At 42.2% G+C, this 22,888-nt stretch overlaps 1 protein-coding gene across 1 annotated transcript in view; it reads left to right on the plus strand.

Annotated features, from left to right (window-relative positions):
• Positions 1 to 10,211: 10,211 nt before the first annotated feature.
• Positions 10,212 to 22,888, plus strand: part of dnmt1 (DNA (cytosine-5-)-methyltransferase 1) — a 72,223-nt gene continuing 59,546 nt past the window's right edge. The window contains exon 1 of the mRNA XM_072248550.1: positions 10,212 to 10,399. Coding sequence (XP_072104651.1) covers positions 10,341 to 10,399 — 59 coding nt within the window. The 5' untranslated portion in view covers positions 10,212 to 10,340. The remainder of the gene's footprint in view (positions 10,400 to 22,888) is intronic.

Consider the following 22,888-nt stretch of genomic DNA (forward strand, 5'->3'; position numbering starts at 1 on the left):
TTTCCTTTCCGTATTTCCTTCTGAAAGCTCTGATTTCAGACCGTAAGTTCTGGATCATTAAAAAATAACACATTCCTCCTGTATCTTTGCCCCATCATTTAGTTATGTCTCCTGGTTCCTGAACCATTCACTGATGGAACAGTTTCTTTCTATTTACAATACCAAAAACTATCATGCCTTTGAATGCCACCTACAATTTTCCTCTCAAATCTTTACTGCTGCACAAAATCCTTAGCTTCAGCAATCTAGTTGAAAGTCCTCATCCCTGCAATCACAGTGAAGCTTTTTGCATCCTTCCTTGTGTATTTACCTCAGCTGGAAGCACTACTTTGTGTGTGAGTTACCAAAATAAACTGACAATAATAGATAAAGTCAGTTAGAATCATGATGCTGGCTGCATGGAGAGTTCTAGTGTGGATAGTTTTGTGATCATTTCGTTAATTAGCAAAACTAATTATGATTTCCTAAACTACTGCTTATTACTACCTGATGATTTTGGACACTCAAAGATGGTTTCTCATGCCACCTTTCCCAGACCCTTGAATAGTGCTTCTGTACACTAACAAGGAGCTCTGGATTTCCCAATCTACCTCATCACAATCCTTGCACTTCATTGTTTACCTACAGTGCACTTCAACTGGACTTCATGATCTGTCAGGCTGGCACAAAAACAATTGTTCACTCTCTGTGACTGCAGTTTTCTGAAACACCAATACTACTTCAGAATATAAGGGCTTTCAGAAGACTATAACTAATACAGCCACCTTAGTCTTCTAAAAATTAGTTGCTTTATATTCTGCAAAACAACTAATTTCACATGACAAAATGCTGGAGGAACTCAGCAGGCCAGGCAGCCCCTATGAAAAAGAGTAAACAGTCGTTGTTTCGGTCTGTGACCCTTCTTGTGTGCGTGCTGCTTTGGATTTCTAGCATCTGCAGATTTCCCTGTGGTTGTAATTTCACATCATACTGCATAAGTCAATGTTACTAATTCTCATTCTAAGAATCAAACTATGTGGGTCAGAGACTTATCAATGTATATCATCTTTGTTTTGTTTGGTACCAATTCTCCAATGGTTATGGCGGTATTGAACTCCATCCTTGCATTACTTATTATAAATCAGATATTTGTCATATCTTCCACTCTTGATTCAATATGTCCTTTTATATAGACTGTTCCCTGGTTAATGTGTAGGTCTATGAATGCGCTCTATGAATTTGATCTTGTAGCTGCTCTTTTGAATTTGATGAGCCCAATCCACATGAACATTAAAATCTACCATAATTGCCATTTTTACATGCTACAATTAGTTGTTGATTCCTATTGTATGGCTACTGTTTGAATGTCTGTACATCACTACTATTGTTCTTTTCCATGCTGCTGTTAATCAGGATTTTTTAAAGCCTCGATCACATCTCACAGTTGTAAAGACATATCTCTTTGCCAAGTATGATTTCCTTTAATGCTATGACATTGACACAGTTTTTATTTGCTACTGGTTCTCCTAAGCCCAGAACTGAGTGTGAACGTAACTGAAGCATTAAATTGATGGAGAACACTGCCATCTTGTGCCCTGATTTTAAAAACATCAAATATAAATCAAACCAGCTCTACTTAGCTGATGTTATTTATTTTTTTTACTGAGAGAGCTCACGCAGTCACGGGGAGAACGTACAAACTCCTTATAGGCAGCAGTGGGAACTGAACATGGTGCTAATCACTATGCTACTGTGCTGCCCTGCACTTAAGTTTTACAAAATAAATTTATACGACTACTTGTTTCATATGATAAATTGATATGAAACTAGTTGAGAGGCATTGATAGTGTGAATAGTCAGAGGCTTCTTCCCAAGGCTGAAATGGTTATCATGAAAGGGCACAGTTTTAAGGTGCTTGGAAGGAGGTACAGGGGAAATGTAAGGAATAAAGTTTTTTACGCGCAGTGGTGAGTGTATGAAATGGGCTGCTGGCGACGGTGATGGAGGTGGATACGATAGGGTCTTTTAAGAGACTCCTGGACGGGTACATGGAGCTTAGAAAAATAGAGGTCTATGGGTAACCCTAGATAATTTCTAAGGTAAGGACATGTTCAGCACAGCTTTATGGGCCGAAGGGCCTGTATTGTGCTATAGGTTTTCTATGTTTCTATGAATATATTGGTTAAGAATTTATATAAATGGTCCGATATGATAAAATAAAAAAGATGTTGAGACACAAAAGGATACATCATGCAAATGACCAAAAGCTTAGAGTTCATTTTTGTTTTAAACTCTGTGAATCACTGACAAAGTCCTTGTTCATTACCCAGCCCTTACTTTGATTTAAAGCGGTTGTGGGTTGCCTTCTTGAACTTTGTGTTGAAAGTGCTTCTACAATACAGCTAGATTAGGAAAACTACTGGTGAGTTTGGAAGAAAATCTGAGGTGAAGCAACAGATTAAGGGAGGGTATTCCAGAGTCTCATCATCTCACAGCTGAAGAAGTAGTTTCCAACAAGGGCCACTGATGAAACTTGGGGTGACCAAAACACAAGATATGGGAGGGGCGCCAGCTTTTGAGATATTACAGAAATGACCGTAAAATATAGGAGCAGAATTAGGCCATTTCACCCATCAAGTCTTCTCCGACATTTCATCATGGCTGACCCAATTTTCCTGTCATCCCTGACCTCTTGTCTTCTCCCTGTATCCCTTCATGCCCTGACCAATCAAGAATCTATCAAACTATACCTTAAATATACATAAAGACTTGGCCTCCACTGCTGCCTGTGGTACAGAATCCCACAGATTCACCACTCTCTGGCTAAAAAAATTCCTCCTCGTCTCCATTCTAAATGGACACCCCTCTGTTCTGAGACTGTGTCCTCTGGTCTTAGATTGCCTCAACATAGGAAACGTGCTCTCCACGTCACTCTATCAAGGCCTTCACCATTTGATAGGTTTCAATGAAGTCGCCCCTCATTTCGTGAATTCTAGTGAATGCAGGCCCAGAGCCATCAGACGCTCTTCATATGACAAGCCATTCAATCCTGGAATTATTTTCATGAACCTCATTTGAACACACTCCAGTTTCAGCACATCCTTTCTAAGATAAGGGGCCCAAACCTGCTCACAATGCTCCAAGTGAGGCTTCACCAGTGCTTTGTAAAGTTTCAACATTACATCCTGGCTTTTATACTTGGGTCCTCTTCAAACGTATGCCAACATTACATTTGCCTTCCTCACCACAGACTAAACCTGCAAATTAACCTTCAGCAAATCCTGCACAAGGACTCCCAAGTCCCTTTGCATTTCATTCTTTTATATTTCATCTCCATTTAGAAAACAGGCAACTCTTTCATTTCTTCTACCAAAGTGCATGACCGTACACTTCCCAACACTATTCAATTTGCCATTCCTTTGCCCTTTCTCCTAATCTAAGTCCTGTAGCCTCTCTACATCCTCAAAACTACCTGCTCCTCCACCTATCTTCATAGGTGGCTTTGTTACTTTTAGGCAACAAAGCCATCATTCCATCATTGACATATAACATAAAAACTGATCCCAACACAGACTCCTGTGGAACAGCACTAATCACAGGTAGCCAGTCAGGAAAGGCTCCCTTTATTTCCACTCTTTGTCTCCTGCCGATCAACTACAGCTTCATCCATGCAAGAATCTTTCCTGTAATACCATGGGTTCATTGCTTGTTAAAGCAGCTTCATATGTGGCACCTTGTCAAAATCCTTCTGAAAGTCCAAGTACACAACATCAAGTGATTCTCCTTTGTCTATCCTGCTTGTTACTTTGAAGAATTCCAACAGATTTGCCAGGCAAAATTTTCCCTCGAGGGAATTATACTGACTACGGCTTATTTTATCATGTGCTTCCAAGTACTCTGAGACCTCATCCTTAATTATGGACTCCAACATCTTCCCAACCTAACTAGACTAACTGGCCTATAGTTTCCAACAGCCCCTCTCTCTTCTTGAAGAGTGGAGTGACATTTGCAATTTTCCAGTCTTCCAGAATCTAGTGATTCTTGAAAGATCATTACTAATGCCTCCACGATCCCTTCAGCCACCTCTTTCAGAACTCTGGGGTGTACACCATCTGGTCCAGGTGACTTATCTACCATCAGACTTTTCAGTTTCCTAAGAACCTTCTCTCTAGTAATGGTAACTTCACACACTTTATGCCCCCTGACACTTGGAACTTCCACCATACTTCTAGTGCCTTCCACAGTGAAGAGTGGTGCAAAATACTCATTCAGTTCATCCACTATTTCATTGTCCCCCATTAATACCTATCCAGCATTGTCTTCCGGCGGTCTGATATCCACTCTCACTTCTCTTTATACTTTAAGTATCTGAAGAAACTTTTGATATCCTCTTTAATATTATTGACTAGCTTACTTCTGTATTCCATCTTTACCTTGATAACTTTTTTTTCCAGTTGCCTTCTGTTGGTTTTTAAAAGCTTCCCAATCCTCTAAATTCCCACTTTTTTGTTCTATTATATGCCCTCTCTTTGGCTTTTATGTTGGTTTTGACTTCTCTTGTTAGCCATGGTTGTGTCATCTTTCCTTTAGAATATTACCTCCTCTCCTCTGCCTTCCAAATTGCTTCCTGAAATTCCAGCCATTGCTGCTCTGCCATCATCCCTGCCAGTGTTCTTTTGCAATCAATTCTAGCCAGCTCCTCTCTCATTCCTCTGTAATTCTCTTTACTCCATTGTAATACTGATACATCTGACTTTAACTTCTCAAATTTCAGGATGAATTTGATCATATTATGATCACATTTCCCCTAAGGGTTCTTTTACCTTAAGCTCTCTATAATTAATTCTGGTTAATTGCACAATGCCCAATCCAGAATTGCTGATCCCCCTAGTGGGCTCAACTATGAACTGCTCTATAGAGCCATCTCATAGGGACTCTAGAAATTCTCCATCCTGTAATGCAGCAGCAACCTGATTTTTTTTTCCAATCTACCTGCATATTGAAGTCTCTATGACTATTGTAACATTGCCCTTTTGGCATGCATTTTCTATCTCCTATTGTAATTCATAGGACATGTCCTTACTACTGTTTGGGGAGGGGGGGCGGTCTGTATACAACTCCCATCAGGATGAAAAGGGACTGGAAAACAATCTGAACCCACGAGTTAAGAGAATGCCGGAAAGATTGGTGTTCTATGTTCTGTTTGTTGTCTGAACCTACGTGCTGCTACAAGCAAGGTCAAGTTCACATTTGTTGTCATTCTTTAATATTATTGTCATTCAACACATGTACGTCATCCAACAAAACAATGTTCCTCTGGACCAAGGTGCACAAGACTGTGCATGATTCACACACAACACAAAGTAATGTTACCATGTATAAATTAACAGATAATAAAATATATCCCATGAGATTGACATTTAGCACAAGGTGCATTTACAACACAGGTTTAAAAAGTAAACAGTATAATGCCACTGGTACTTTCTATATGATGAGACCTTGGTGGGGGCAAGGAGTTCAGGATTCAGCCTGGAGGAAGAAACTGTTTCTGATCCTAACAATCCTTGTACTAATACTATGGTACCTCTTTGCCTGATGGTATGGATTCAAAGTGATTGTGTTACAGAGAGGGATCATTGACAATAAATATCTCAGATAGTTGGAAGAGAGACACCAATTGTAGTTCTCTAAATCGTTTGTGGATTCTTGTGGTCAGATACCTTACAATTCCCATACCAGATGGTGATGGTACTTGGCCCCCTCCTCTACGTGCTTTACATTTATGCTTGTGTGGCTAAGTACAACTCCAACACCATATACAAGTTTGCTGATTGTATACTGTTGGTGGCTGAGCTGCATCAAGTGTACAGTTGTGTGTCAGTAGTGGGCTGTGTAAGTTCCTCAACGGTGCCTGTACCTCACCATACTTGTGCACATGACAATAAACTCGACAGAGACTTGAATGGAGTTGGTCGGTGTTAGGATACGGGTTGCAGAGTTCAGGAAATCAACTTTCAAGGTACCCATTTGGCCCCTGATCTACTCTCTTCTCATTATTACCATCAAGGAGGAGGTACAAAAGCCTGAAGACGCACACGCAACGTTTCAATAACAGCTTCCCCTCCACCAGCAGATCTCTGAATGGATAATGAACCCATGAACACTTCCTCACCCATGTCTATTAGCCCTAATTCTTTCACCTGCCTATACTGGAGACAATTGACAGTGGCAGTTAGCCTACATTTTAACACATAGAACAGTGCAGTATAGTACTACACATGATTGTGTGCCAACCCTCTAACCTATGCAAAGACCAATCTAATGCTTCCTTCCAGCATAACCCTCCATTCTTCTTTCATCCATGTGCCTATCTAAGAGTCTTCTAAATGTCCCTAATGTATCTGCAGCTACCAGCACCTTTGGCGGCGTGTTCCACGCACCCTCCACTCAGTGGGTGGCCCGGGGGGGGGGGGGTGGAAGCTACCTCTGTCAGTCCTCTATGCTTTCCTTCAATCACTTTCAAATTATCTCCTCTCATATTAACCATATCCTTAGGGGGTGTGAGGTGGCAGGTAGTGTAGTAGTTAGCACAATGCTTTACATTACAGGTGACCCAGGTTCAATTCCCACTGCCGCTTGTACATTCTCCTTGTGACTACGTGTCTCCTCCAGGTGCTCTAATTTCCTCCCACAGTCCAAAGACATATCGATTGGTAGGTCAATTGGTCATTGTAAATTGTCCCGTGATTAGACTCGGATTAAATTGGGGTTTGCTGGGTGGCATGGTTCGAAGTGCTGGACGGGCCATTCTCAATGAAAAAACAACCAGAGAATGTAGGAGAACCAGACAAGGAACCTGTAAACTCCATGCAGACAGCACCCAAGGTCAAGAGCAACCCAGATCACTGGAGTAAGAGGCACCAATGTTGTTTTTCTTAAGCAAATAAATGAATCAATTTTCAAGCAATGGAAATGAAGCAAAGCTCATAGAATTTCACAGCAAATATGTGTGCAGTACTGATGCTTCCTGGGAGTTACAGCTCATCAGCATATTGAAGGCTTATCCATGGTAAGACTTACTGTAACTGGGTCTTGGAGAGTTACAGGTAACAATGAGTGATTGTCAATTCTTTCCCAGAAATAGAATTCTCCCAGCCGTGGCCGGTGATACCCACCATTCTCATTTTGAATTGTTATTTTATTCATCCGAATGCTTCACTAGGAACAGTTAATTCCCTTCAAGCATTCAGTTCTTGAACCAGCCTGCACAACACTAATCACCGCTATGACCTCTTTGGTCACTTTGCACTAAAATGAACTTTGTTCTAAAATATTTTAATGTGCAATTGTATATAATTTATTTCTAATAGTTTTTCTTTCTGAATGCTGTTGATTTGATGGTGCAATGAATGCAGGTACTTGTGCAAATAACAAAACCTGGAGTTGCTTTGTTATTGTCACATGTACCAAGGTTCAGTGAAAATCAGTATGCTGTTCATACAGGTCAAATCATTACACTGCGCATTGAGGTAGTATAAGATAAAGCAGTAGCAGAATGCAAAAAAAAATTAACAGGTACACAGAAAGTGCAATGCAGATAGACAATACGATGCAAGATCATGAGGTGGATTCTGAAGTTAAATGGTAGCATTGTGGTTAGCACAACACTATACAGTACAATTGGCCTGGGTTCAACTCCTGCTGCTGCCTGTAAGGAGTTTGTACGTTCTCCCCGTGACTGCGTGGGTTTCTTCCAGGTGCTCCGGGTTCCTCCCATAGTCCAAAGATGTATTGATTGCTAGGTCATTGTGAATTGTTCCGTAATTAGGCTCAGATCAAACTGGGGCATTGTGGGGCGGCATGCCTCGAAGGACTTATTCAGCACTGTTATCGCAATAAATAACATTTTTAAAAGTCCATCTTCCGACTTCAGACCATTCAATAATCTTATAACAATGGGCTAAAATCAGCCCTTGAGCCTGGTGGTACATGGTTTTAGGCTTTTGTATCTTCTGCCCCGTGGGAGTTAGGAGTGTCCCTACTGGGAATCTGAATGCATGTCGCCACTCCATTGGTCCAGGTCTTTAAATAACCTTCTGCTATTCCACAACATTCTTGAAAATCTCGTTTCAATAATTATAAAGAGTGTAGTTGGGTGGAATATTGTTCACACAAAGCATAACAGAGATTTCATCAAGGGAAAGCAATGAGTACATTTCCTGCTAAAGTTTCTACACGGTCAGAATGGACAATGGTTGTGCTGTTCATAGTCAAATACCTTCTGGTTTTCAAATTTTAACGTGTGGTTACAATTTTTGACACGTCTCAATGTTTCCTGCAATATCGTAATTGCAGGAATCCAGCAAGTGAATTAACGTCGTGCAAGAAATAAGTTGTATTGGGAAAATATTAACTACATTTTTCTTAGAAGTATGCAGGATGATTTTTCTTCCACTCCAGTTCTGGGGTGTCTAATGAAGCTAATGAAGGAACCTCAGGTTCTTCGACGGATGGGCCAGGAGAGGGCAGACGGGGCAGTCAAATTGATTGTTCATGAGGTCTTACACTCTTGCTGTTTACGTGGGGCTTTTGTTCTTCCAAACTCGATGTTTTCAGTGCCGTCACGGACGGGGTATTGTCAGGGATCAGAAGATGCTGCGATTTTTTTCTAGCCCATTCTTGAATTATTTCTTCTGCCCACCAGGTATTTTTTCCTGCAACAGAATTCACACTCGAGTAGCAACACACACAACATACTGGAGGAACTCAGCAGGTCATGCAGCATCTATGGAAAGGAATAAACTGTCGACTTTTCGGCCCAGATGAAGGGTCTCAGCCCAAAACGTCGACTGTCTATTCTTTTCCATAGATCGTTCTTGGCCTGCTGAGTCCCTTCACTATGTTGCACGTGTTGCTCAAATTTCCAGCATCTGCAGATTTTCTCGTGTTTGTTTTCACACTCGGGTCTGTTTTGGGAGCTCGGTGCCAAGCATCATCAATACCCCCGCCGCGGAGCATGGCTTTTACAGTCACTAGACCCACACAAGAGAAACCACCCATGAGCAAATTTCCGCTCCACAATAATTACTCTATAACTACGTCTATCCAGTGACCCATGTCTGACACTTTCCTGATACTTTTTACCTTTAAAAAGAAGCACCACTTTCTGTTTACATTTTTTTATATTTAACGAACTCGTTTTAACAGCACGCACTCTGTTGCTACTGATTTTCCTGCGGGTGCATTTCACATTGTAACAAACCTTGCAGAGAAGAAAAACAGTCAACCTCTTTAGAGTACTCCTATTTGTTTTCCTCTGCGGCTGAGATATTCAAATCAGTAAGAATGTGTCCGTGAACGATCCATTATGCGCGAGGAGAGGAAGGATGCAAAACAAAAAAAAACAGTTGCAATGAAATGAATTATTTTTGTAAGCTTAAACAACATATACCAGTTCTGACACTTGCTGCAACGACAGAGGGATTTTCGGTTTTCCCCGTATGACGTCATTGGAAGACCATGGTGGCTCCCAATTTGTGGATTTGTTCAAATGCCATGGAGGGAAAATTGCTGAAGTACGACATCGAAATTAACATATAGAGCGGAATAAGGTAGGTTGGTTCAAACAAGAACAATATTTGGTTAAATTAATTTTAATTATATTAAAGACTGCATGGTCCGGAAGATTTCAGCCTAGTTAACACAAATATTAACATTAGGACTCCTCTACACCATATCATGGTCGTTCCCTCTTCTGTCCCATTCATCTTTTGTGTGAGCGAATCCATTTCTTAAAAGGGGAACTCTCAAACAACAACACCAACCGTCAAATATTATGCTATAACCTATGTGGTTTTCGCAAGAAATTTAATATTAATATGAATTTTACAAAATAACTAATTATACTCCCAACGATAAAACGAATAGATTAGTGAACATTGTTGATTAGTGTAAACCTCTCCCCCCCTTCGTTAACTTGCGGGTCTGCCGATTAATAGTCCGGAATGTACTAAATCGGAACGATGAGGGGGCACAGAAGAAATAGATTTGTAAACGGTTGCAATTTTGACATAAACTAAGATAATCTTTCGTGTTCTTTGTGTAGTACAATATATAGAGATGTTGTAAGACAGAGCGCTCTGATTGTCGATGAGGATTGGTGCAGTTTAGAGGAGGTCGGTTGTCTGTCACACCCCTCCGTGCGGCCGCCTTGGTGCCGGGTCCGAGCTCGCGCGCCAAACCCGCGCGCTCGCCCGCTCGCTCGCGCCTGCCTGCCTGCCGGTCGGTTTGTGCCCAGCGGCGGGTGTCGGCGGTTTCTCCCCGCACCACCCCGGCCCCCTACCGACACCGCCACCGCCACCATGCCCGGCAGGACCCGGAAATCCTCTTCCTGCCCCCTGCCCGACGACGTCAAGAAGCGGTGAGTTCTAGCTGATGGAGTCCCCGGGGCCTGAGGCCTCCCGCCGGTTTTTGTTTAACCGTGCCCGTTGCCACGGCTGCCGATCTGAGGGTTAAACTCTTCTCCCCCCCTCCGCCCGATGCTTATCGACACCCCTGCCCTCTATTTATGGCATGTTTATGTTACTAATAACAGACCAGGCGCTTTATTTACCAGCCCAATGGATCTGAAGCGTTTTGGCGCCAAATTCGGGAGGGGGCGGGGGTTGGAGAGGGAAGGGTAGTTGTGTTGCTGTGGCGCCTTCCCCGGCCCCTCCACCACAAAGCCATTCCACTGTCGCCAAAGGATGTCTGGGCTCGCAGCCGCAGCCCGCATTTTCCCAGTTGGTACACAGCAAGAGCCCATAGTTTGCTGGGTCGAAATGGCCTTTCCTCCCTCCCCCCTTTACTGGGGCTGTGTGGCTTCTTGCCCCAAGGTGCAGAGGTTTAAACTTAAGGGAGTGTTGTACTTTCTCTAGGGTGCAGGGTGAATTTTGTTTTTAGATTGGGAGCCTTTTGAATTAAAAGTCAGAGGGAGAGCCACCCAGGCACGGGTTATTGATTCCTCACACGAGAAAGTGAATGATTGAAATATCCAGGGTGGATTTTGGTTTTGCAGAGGGTCACACTTACGAATGACTCAGATAAGTTCAAATCCCACTGTGGAGACAAGGCAGAAATCCAGACTAGCTCCTGTGCAGATCCGTGACATCGAGGACATGGGAATGTAGATACTGAATGCGGGGGACCTGAGCAGGTTGTGGCATCTGTGCTGATGCAGGGGTTTGACCTGAAATGTCAAATTCCTTTCCCTCACTTTCTCCAGCAGATTATTTGTTGCAGAGACATTGAGTTTCCTGTTGAATGAGATGTGTTTAAGATGATCCATCTGCTTGCTTGGGTATACAGTATGTCAAAGAAACTTGGCCTTACTTTGTAAGAAATGGCCCGAGGCCCATTTTCACCTCATTTAATATTAAAGGGAATATTGTGTATAGATATCTGAACAGCATCACTTTTACTTTCCTACATGGTAACTGTGACCACACTTTAGAACTACATTTACTGGCTGTGAATAATTTTCAGCATGTCCTTACATGGTGCAAGGTGCTATTAGAAGTGCTGTGTACTAATGCATTTTGTGGAAGGAAATGCAACAAGATTGACGTAAATAAGTGGCGTATCCATGTTGGGCTGAAAGTCTTGTTTTTGCACTGTACTGCTCTATGTATGCAGTTCAGCCTCCTATTAAATTTGCCTCTTTTAAAAAAAAGATCTGTTCCCTTGATTTATTTTTAAAGGTGTGCAGCACTGCAAAGTTTGTGAATACAGTTTCTTCTGTCAGTTTTACATTTTGGTGCAATGTGCTTTCCCATCTTGCATTCTTGATGACAGTTGATTACAAAGCTCTTGCAAAGATCCATGCTACAGGAAACTGCAAATTAATTCTGTTTTTCTGGTGTAAATGATGTAAAAAGTTGCAAATTGACAGATGCAGCATGGGAATAGGCCCTTCACCTCCACTTTTCGTGTCGACCACAATCCCTATCGATACTAATCCCACTTGCCTGTTCCCACCCCCCACCTGCACCCATACCTCCAAACCTTATTCATGTACCTGTCCAAACATTGTCATTTTACCTGCCGCTACCATTCCTCGGTTGGCTCCACTGCACCAGTCCCTCAGATCACCTTTGAATCTTTGCTGTCTCACCTTAGACCTATCCCCTCGAGTTTTAGATTCTTACACTCTGAGGGTAAAAGACTAACTATCTATTATACCAATTGTCTCTCATAATTGTATAAACCACTATAAGATCGCAATTTGACCACCTTTCCTTGGGGGGGGGGTGCGGGAGGTAAGGGGGAATGGGAAGGAGAGAAAGAACAGTCAGTTTGTCCAATTTCTCCTTGTGACCTTCTGTTTGAGTGCTATCCAGTCAGCGCTCTCCATACATAAGTACATAAAAAAAAGTCAGAATGCAAAATATAGAATTAAGTGCAAACACCATGATGAGGTAAATAGGGAGATCAGGAGTTGATTTTATAGTGTATGAGAAGTCTGTTCATGAGTTTAATAATTTGAGCACCATGGTGGCGTGGTGGTTAACATGATGTTTTTACAGCTTGGGGTGTCAGAGTTCAATCCTCATGTCCTCTGTAAGGAGTCTCTGTACGTACTCTCTTTGGAATGAATGGGTGTTCCAGTTTCTTCCCACAGTCTAAAGACATTCTGGTCATTATAAATCGTCCCGTGCTTCGGTTAGGGTTAAATGGGGGTGGTGGGGGATTGCTACTCGGAGGGCTACTTTGCTAAATAAATATGTAATAGTGGGACAAAAGCTGTCCGTGAGTCTGGAGAGAATTAGGCAGGGAATTCGAAAGATTTGGTGGTGTCAGAATGTGACCAAGGCCAATGTTGAATTAATGTACAATTCTGAAATGCTTACAATGGTAAAGGATGCTGAGTGCATGGAGTGACCTGGACACAAAGTGGGTGAATTTAAAACACAAGCTTTTGATGGACCAGTAGCAAGCAGAGGAATGATAGGTTAATTTATCAATGTACAAATTACGATGAAGTTGTAAACAGAAAATACTCTGCAGATGCTGGGGCTAAAGCAACACTCACAATACGCTGGAGGAACTCAGCAGGTCGGGCAGCCTGCTGTATTGTGAGTGTTAGGAGGAAATTGTAGTATTCTGATACTATTAGAGAGGTATTCATTTGACTGTTAGACTCTTCAGTGGAAAGTTTAGTAAGCAGGTCAAAAATAATTTGGGCAGTGGATGTGTTTTAAGTTTCTCTTTTTTTCCTACTATAATGCAAGTAAAACCTCTGAATTTAAATATTTATTCTAAATTTTTATTGAATTTGGACAGGTGACTTAAAATTGATGGAACTATATTGTGCATGTGGATGCCACAAAATCATTGTCTTTTACAAGTGATTGCACCACGTGGATTTTGAATTAGGTGTGTAATTCTGGAGCAATATATGAAGTGTTGGTAGTGAACTCAACGTGGAGCTTTAGGAAATGTTTCCCAGAAATTAATTAGTAAATTGGCATGTGAAATAATGAGGGTGCTTTGAAAATGTAATGTAAGATCTACAGATGCTGGAAATGCAAAATAAAAGGAAAGTTCTAGCTTTCACTGCACGTTAGACATCAGTGGAAAGAGACATTGAGTTGATGTTCCAGTTCAAAGAAAGTGGCTAATAAAGTAGTAAGGGAGACAAAATAACACATCAGCCAATCACTAAGCCACTCCACACAATATACCGCCAGAGGGATCCACAGGTGCCCAACAGCTCTTTTTCTCATGCTCTATCTCTTACTCTCCCTGTCTCTTATCTCCAATTCATACCTCCCAGCCTCAGAAAATTCCTATTTGCATAAAGAAATTGCCCATTCAATTACCCTTCAAGATCTCTAACATTTACCCCAGTACTCATCCAGACAAACATGTTTTTCACCATTATCTGCCCTCAAGGCTGTAGACTGATACTTGCACTAAGTTCTCAAAACATGGCTGTGGACTGGTTCCCTTACTACTTTCTCAAAATATACTCGCACCATTTTGCCTTAACTTCCATTTTGTACTGCTCATTTTAGCGTATAAAGAGGAACAAATTTAACCCATTCTTTACCACATTTCAAGTTGCCATGGGGATAAATATAAACAGTCATTCAGTCAGTGAACTGAAAGGGGGCCGTCAGAGAGAATCTGAAGAAAGGAACGTATAAAAGATTATAAACACAGGAGCTGGAAATCTTGAGCAACCTGCACAAAGTGCTGGGGGAACCCAGCAAGTCAGGCAGCGTGGACGTTTTAGGACTGGTGATAAAAGCTATACATTGTTGACAGAGCGCAAGAACATAAACATTGCAATATGCAGAGAAGTAGGACATGCCTCATGGGTCAGGTGCTAATAGGTAAGGGGGAAAACCAAGCAGTACAAAAACACAAAATTAATTATCTAGAATTTTTTTTTAGATTATGAAGACACGCAGTCCTCTTTTATTGTCATTTAGTAATGCATGCATTAAGAAATGATACAATATTTCCTCCAGTGTGATATCACAAAACACAGGACAGACCAAGACTGAAAAAACTAACAAAACCACATAATTATAACATATAGTTACAACAGTGCAGCAATGCCATAACTTGATGAAGAACAGTCCATGGCACAGTAAAAAAATTCAAAGTCTCTCAAATGTCCCACATCTCAAGCAGACGGGAGAAGGAAGAAAACTCTCCCTGCCATGCCCGACCACAGTCCGAATCTGAGTCGTCGGAAAACTTCGAGCCTCCGGTCAGCTCTCCGACACCAAGTACCGAGCGCCATCTCTCTCCGAACGATTCGACCTCAATCTCGGTCACCAGCAGCAGGCAAAGCCGAGGATTTTGAGGCCTTCCCTCGGAAGATTCTCAATCGCACAGTAAGAGCGGCAGCGGACTGGCATTTCAGAAATTTCTCCAGATGTTCCGCTGTGCTTTCACATCTGTCTCCATCAAATCAGAATTGTCCATGGCCCCTACTTGATAAATAACCTGGTATGGTAGGTTGCAAATAACCAAAATTGAAGGTGAGCTGCTGTCCTAAAGCTTGTGATGTAGCTTGCTGGCAGGTCCCGCCTGGCTGAATGTTCCACAAAGCAGTCACGCAATATGTGTTTGATTTCTCAATAAGAGACCACATTTCACACTGAAAACAGTAAAAAGATTAAGTGAGTTGATGCTGCTTTTGGAAGGATTGTCCCTGGATGATGGAAAAAGCAGAAGGAAAGGTGGGTGTATGGAAAACTGCCAAAAGAAGGGCAGTGGTTGGTGAGGATGGAAAAGCACAGATTCTCAATGGGTATGGTCCCTTTAGAATGTTTAGGAAGGCAAGTAAGACTTTTTTTTTGGTGGAAATGGTGACTGATGACCTGTTGAATGTGAAGGAGGTGGAGTTCAGTGAAGATGGGAGTTCTACTGCAGCTTTGTACAAGGCGGGTGTGAGGAGTGGGAAATGTGAGGTGCTGTTAACAATAGCCATGGTTCAGGAGAAAGAAGGACATTGCAGTTTCCTGTGTGAAAAGTCGAGTCATCATAGCAAATTTAATGGAATTACTAACGAGAAAATCTGCAGATGCTGGAAATCCAGTCTTTCCAAAGGGTCTTGGCCCCAAATGTCGACTGTGCTCTTTTCCATAGATGCTGCCTGGGCTGCTGAGTTCCTCCAGCATTTTGTGAGTTGCAAATTTAATGGAGATGGAAGAACGGGGAGAATGAATGGAGTTCCTGCAGGAGGCAGGGTGAGCAGAAGCAAAGACCAGACAGTTGAGTCTGTCTATCCCTCAATCCAGAGAGGTGACTGTGAGGGTTACAGCAGGGAGGAAATGGGTAACAAGAGTAATAAAGTGCTTACTTGGGGGTGGGGGTGTTGAGGGAGGAGATCCAACTGGAACTGAAACAAAAGCTGGTGCACATATCCCACAAAATCTATAGGTGCGTTACTGACTTTAATTGTTGATTCAATTGATAATATTTTGAAGGATTTCCCCTTTCAAAAATAAAATCTGAATTAATATTGTGTAGCAAACGATTTAATCCACTGGGCCTATGTAAAAGCTATAGACAGTCCCATTTTCTAGCACATTCCATCATCCTGGAAGTTTATTTTTTCATTCCAATACATGGTAGTCAGTCAGTTTATTCTCTCTTGTTCGCCATTGTTTGCTTTTTGTGGTTTCAACACAGGATTTAGCTTCACTAAGTTTGCACCCTGAGTCTATTTCTAAAAACAGAAATTTAGCGAAAGGATATATTTTTGATGTGCATTAGACTGAATAAATGTCTCACTGTTTTGACACAGAAAATCCAGTGCACAAGTTAAAACCAGCTCAAACACATCATTGCTTGTGAACAAGTTGAGTATCTAGCTGATCTAAAATATTTTCTCAACTGTTCGATTTATTTTGTTTTTTATTGTTTCTTTATAACTTAACACTTTAACACAGCTCACACGTTAAAGTGTTAAGTTATAATGTAAGCACCAAAAAATATCACATAGCCAATGAATTTAGCCAGATTTATATACTGGCACCAATCCGTCTGATTCAAACTTCTACTTCTGCATGCTGGGTGCAGACTAAAGATTTTCCGACTGCCAGTCTGAACAACCCACATAATCACAGACTGAGAGCTTCATTGTTGTGTAAGTGCTGTCTGTTGAGAAAAGTGTGGGATGAGCACACTTTGACAGCTAACTTTCAGACCAGCATATATATATTGGTATTGTTGTTCCTTGTATCATGGCAAAACATTTCAGAGTTCTTAAAGTTTTTTTTAAGTTCTGGAAATGGGCATTAAATGTCCAACATATTCACCAGGCTATATAGCAGTTGTGGAGGGAGCAATTTAACCTATAAGGTTGGTAGTAACATGCTAACTGTGACACTACCGTACCTGCTTTTCTCACCTTGTATCCCACCAGACACATCTTCTCCACCTTTCACCTTTAAGCATTTCACTGTGATAAAGTTTAAGGGAATGGGGGATTCTCAGATTCCTGTAAACAATGGATTAAGTACTGACTATGTCTGTGACTGCAGTGTGTTTGAATAATGTTTCACAGCTGCTTCCTTTGGAGCAAGATGATTGAAGTTCGCCCAGATCCACATAGATGTCTCTGGGCTTTTCACACCTTTTGATTTTGACAAAAAGCAGTACCTGATGGAATTTAGACAGAGCATCCCTTTCTTAATTCAAGCATAAATTTGTCAGATGTTCTTGTCTTTGTAATTAAGTTGTGGCTCCAGCAAACCAGGTAGGACATTCTTTTCTTTAATTAAGGTGGCTGGAGAGTCTATCAAATTGATTGTACTTTTGTATCAATAGTCCATTGACTTGGCCGGAATAGTTATCAAACTGATTGTTCTCTGAATCAATAGTCTATTGACTTGACCGGAATGGTTATCAAACTGATTGTTCTTTTGTATTGGTGGCCTTATAACTTCTGACAATTCTGACATCGGGCAGTGAACTTGTAGAACCGCCGGGGAGATGAGAAAGGGTCTCTTCCTGATGCCGGGTCCAAGTTCACTCACCGGCTGAGCGTGAAGAAATAAACGAGTGAAAAGATAAGTAACAATCTTTCTGTACTGTCGTTATTTGATCCAGCAAAGTGGCGTTTACAATGGTGCTTCCTGTTCATTTTCACATCCACGTCAACACCTACCTCTTCCCATGAAAGCTTCCAGTGAAACCTCAGGAAATGCATCATCTGTCCTCTTGCTTCCATCCTTCCCACAAACTGGGTTTCCAAACACTTGTTTCAGTTGAAGCAGCAGTTCAGTATTACCTTCAGTTTGGTTATACATTCATATATGTATTTTGGAGAGCTCCAATGCAAGCTGAGTGGTGTCTTCACATAGAATATGGAACAGTATAGCACAGGAAAAGGTTATTCAGACCATAGTGTTTTGGTGAACCATCTAAAAAGCAAATCAAAAACACCCAAACACTAGTTCCTCCTACCTACACCATAGCATTATCCCTCCATCTTCCTTACTTCCACAGGACCATAAGATTTAGGAGCAGAAGTAGGCCATTCGGCCCATTGAGTCTGCTCCACCATTCAATCATGGGCTGGTCCTCTTCATCCAGTCATCCCCACTCCCCTGCCTTCACCCTATACCCTTTGATGCCCTGGCTAATCAAGAACCTATCTATTTCTACCTTAAATACACCCAATGACTTGGCCTCCACAGCCGCTCGTGGTAACAAATTCCACAGATTTACTACCCTCTGACTAAAGTAATTTCTCCACATTTCAGTTCTAAGCGGACATCCTTCAATCTTGAAGTCGTGCCCTCTTGCCCTAGAATCTCCTATCATGGGAAATTATTTTGCCATATCTAATCTGTTCAGGCCTTTTAACATTTGGAATGTTTCTATGAGATCCCCCCCCTCATTCGCCTGAACTCCAGGGAATACAGCCCAAGAGCTGCTGAAGTTCCTCATACGGTAACCCTCTCATTCTTGGAAACATTCTCGTGAATCTTTGAACTCTCTCCAATGTCAGTATATCCCTTCTAAAATAAGGAGCTCAAAACTGCACACAATACTCCAAGTGTGGTCTCACGAGTGCCTTACAGAGCCTTAACATCACATCCCAGTTCTTGTGTTCTATACCTCTAGAACTGAATGCCAACATTGCATTCGCTTTCTTCACAACTGACTCAACCTGGATGTTAACCTTCTAGGGTATCTTGTACAAGGACTCCCAGTCCCTTTGCATCTCTGCATTTTGAAATCTCTCTCCATCTAAATAATAGTCTGCTCGTTTATTTCTTCCATCAAAGTGCATGACCATACACTTTCCAACATGGTAGTTCATTTGCCACTCTTTGCCCATTCCTCTAAGCTGTCTAGGTCTCCATGCAGGCTGTCTGTTTTCTCAGCGCTACCCGCTCCTCCACCTATCTTTGTATCATCGGCAAATTTAGCCACAAATCCCTAAATACCGTAGTCCAAATCATTGACATAAATCATAAAAAGCAGCGCTCCCAATTAGGATCCCTTTATTCCCACTCTGTTTTCTGATGACCAGCCAATGTTCCACCCACGCTAGTAACTTCCCTGTAATTCCATGGGCTCTTACCTTGCTAAGCAGCCTCATGTGCGGCACCATGTCCGATGTCTTCTGAAAATTCAAGTACAGCACATATACTGCATCTCCTTTGTCTACCCTGCATGTAATTACCTCAAAGAATTGCAGTAGGTTTGTCAGGCAGGATCTTCCTTTCAGGAAACCGTGCTGGCTTTTGGCCTATCTTGTCATGTGCCTCCAGGTATTCCATAATCTCATCCCTAATCGGTTCCAGCAACTTCCCAACCACTGATGTCAGGCCAACAGGTCTGTAGTTTCCTTTCTGCTGCCTCCCACCCTTCTTAAATAGCAGAGTAACATTGCAATTTTCCGGTCATCTGGTACAATGCCAGAATCTATCAATTCTTGAAGGATCATCGTTAACGTCTCCGCAACCGCTCCCGCTACTTCCTTCAGAACCCGAGGGTGCATTCCATCAGGTCCAGGAGATTTATCCACCCTCAGACCATTACGCTTCCTGAGCACCTTCTCAGTCGTAATTTTCACTACACAAACCTCACTTCCCTGGCATTCTTGAATGTCCGGTATACTGCAGACATCTTCCACTGTGAAGACTGATGGAAAGTACACATTCAGTTCCTCTGTCATCTCTGCATCTCTCATTACAATTCTCCAGCATCATTTTGTATTGGTCCTATATCTACCCTTGATCCTCTTTTCCCCTTTATATACTTTATTTTCCCCTTAAAAAAAGTATATGCCATGTGCCTATCCAAACGTCTCTTAAAAGCCTCTAATGTATTTGCCTCTAACACCATACTGGGCAGTGCATTCCAGGCATTTACCTCTGCGTTTAAATAAAAAAAAACTTGCCCCTCACATCCTTTTGAACCTCCCTCCTCTCACCCTCTGGTATTAGACACTTCAACCCTGGGAAACATACTCTGTGTTTGTTATATGTATGCCTCTCATAATCTTGTAAACCTCTATCAGATCTCCTGTCAGCCTCTGGCACTCCAGAGAAAGCAACCCAAGTTTATCCAGCTTCTCTAATCCAGGCAGCAACCTGGTAAACCTCTTCTGTACTCTCTCGTAAGCCTCAACAACTTTCCTATAGTGGGATGACTGGAATTGTACGTAATACTCCAGATGTGGCCAGAGTTTTATAAAGTTGCAACATAACCTCTTGACTTTTGAACTCAATGTCTTGACCAATAAAAGCAAGCATTCCATTAACATTTTTAAACACCTTATCAACCTGTGTAGCCACTTTCAAGGAGTTATGAACTTGGATCCCAAGATCTCTGCTCAGCAACACTGTTAAGTACAGTGTACTGTCTCCTTGCATTTGACCTACCATGTTGTAACATCTCACATTTATCTGGGCTAAACTCCATCTACCATTTCTCTGTCTATCTGTAACTGATCTATATCATGCTGTATTCTTTGCCAGTCTTCTACACAATCCACATCTCCACCAGTCTTGCTATCATCTGCAAATTTACTAACCCACCCATCTGCATTTTCATCCAGGTCATTTATATACATCACAAATACCAGATCCCTGTGGAACACACTAATAGCAGACCTCTAACTCATTTAAGACCCTTCAACCACTGCTCTCTGTCTTCTATGCAGAAGCCAATTCTGAATCCAAATAGCCAATTTGCCTCACATCTCATACATGTTAATCTTCTGGATAAGGAACTTTGTCAAACACCTTACTAAAATTCACGTATGCTACACCCATTGCCCTACCCTCATCATCTCTCATCACCTTGTCCAAAAATCTCAATCAAGTTTGTAAGACGCAGTCTGCCCCACACAAAGCCATGCTGGCTCTCCCTAATTGGGCTAAGTGTTTCCAAATGCTCGTGTCCTGTCCCTAAGCATTTTCTCCAACAATTTCCCCACAAGTGACGTGAGACTCACCAGTCTGTAGTTTTACCACACCAGCTCCCCTATGGTATGCAAGGATTCTCCGTAGATTGTCACCTTGTCGTGGTGGAGAAGCTTGTGTGGTCCTGTGATCCCGAGAGCAATGCCGTCTGGGGCTTTGCTCCTGGTAGGGTCACCCATGGTGGTAAGGTCGAGGGTGAGGTCCCTGACAAAGAACAATCCAACCAAGACCTCAACGGTGGAACAGGTGGACGAAGTTACTTCAGACTCAACGGCTGTGAAGGCGGATGAAGGCTGCAACAAATCCATCAGCTCCAATCATCATGGTTTCCATGCCATTGGAATCAGTTGGTTGAGATGTGAAGTATCGTGTGCTTCTTGGAGTGCAACATCAAGTACACGTTATATACACGTTAAACAAATACACGCACAGGCGTCTTCACTCTGTGGGCCACTTCAGAACGAAGACCATCATCCTCGACTTTGAGGGATAGCCACGATGACGATGGCAAGGATTATCCCAAGCTTCAGTTACTGCCACTTTCTGACGAACAGACCCCAATCAGTTAAGTTAGGCAACCTCTCCTCCTCTACTCTCACCCTGAACACCGGCGTGCCTCAAGTCTGTGTGCTGAGCCCTCTTCTGCACTCCCCTTTCACCTGTGACTGCGTTCCTGTACATGGTTCTAACTCCATAATCAAGTTTGCAGATGACACCACAGTGGTTGGCCTGATCAGAGGGAATGACGAGATGGCCTACAGGGACGAGGTCCAGCACCTGGCCGTGTGGTGTGCCGACAACAGCCTGGCCCTTAATACCCAGAGGACCAAGGAGATCATTGTGGACTTCAGGCATGTTAGGAGCCACACTCACGTCCTCATCTACATCAATGGAGCTGTATAGGAACGTGTATCAAGCTTCAAATTCCTTGGTGTCCACATTTCTGAGGATCTCACCTGGTCCCTGAACTCCTCCATCCTGATCAACATGGTGCCTTTATTTCCTGTGGAGCATCAAGAAAGCTCACCTCTGTCCCAGGATACTGACGGACTTTTACCGCTGTACCACTGAGAGCATACTCACCAACTGCATCTCAGTGTGGTATAGCAATTGTCCCGTATCGGACCGCAAAGCACTCCAGTATGTGATGAAAACTTTCCAGCGGATTATTGGCATCCAATTGCCCACCACTGAGAACATCTACCATAAACGCCACCTGGGCAGGGCGAAAAGCATTATCAAGGATGCATCTCACCCTAACCATGGACTTTTTACTCTCCTCCCATCCTGTAGGCACTACAGGAGCCTCTGCTCCTGCACCAGCAGGCACAGGAAGAGCTTCTTCCCTGAGGCTGTGACCCTGCTGAACCTCTCATCACAGTGCGAAGCAGTATTGCATCCGTATTGTACTGTCTGAGTACTTTTATATTTGTGGCACTTACTTTTTATTAGCAGTTATTTTGTAAATAACACTATTTGCATTTTTGGTTCGATGCTAACTGCATTTCATTGGCTTTGTATCTGTACTCTGCACAATGACAATAAAGTTGAATCTAATCTAATTCTTCATCCCACATTGTGCTTCATTGGAATAGTGTAAGAGGCCCTTATAACATCTTCCGATTAGGTATGTTATGGCTCAGATAATGACTTTGAATTTAATTTGGATTTCTAGCCTTTCCATTTAGTGTTAAGAACAGGCCAGTTCTAATAAAAGCCTTGCCAACCTGTCATGTCACCTCCTGAATAAGGACTCTTAAGTTTTTTAAAAATACATATATTCTGTGTTTTCACTCGTTACTGTTCTTTCTAGTTGTCGTTTGCACAGAAGATTTTTTTTTTCTTTGAATAGCTTCCATGATTTTCTTTGTTTCGTGACTGTGGGGAAGATGAATCTCAGGGTGGTATACTGCATACATAGATAATAAATGTACTTTGAATCCTTTGAATATTGCTCTATGAATCCT

The sequence above is a fragment of the Mobula birostris genome, chromosome 32 (genome assembly GCF_030028105.1).
Source record: "Mobula birostris isolate sMobBir1 chromosome 32, sMobBir1.hap1, whole genome shotgun sequence".
Classification (NCBI taxonomy): domain Eukaryota; kingdom Metazoa; phylum Chordata; class Chondrichthyes; order Myliobatiformes; family Myliobatidae; genus Mobula; species Mobula birostris.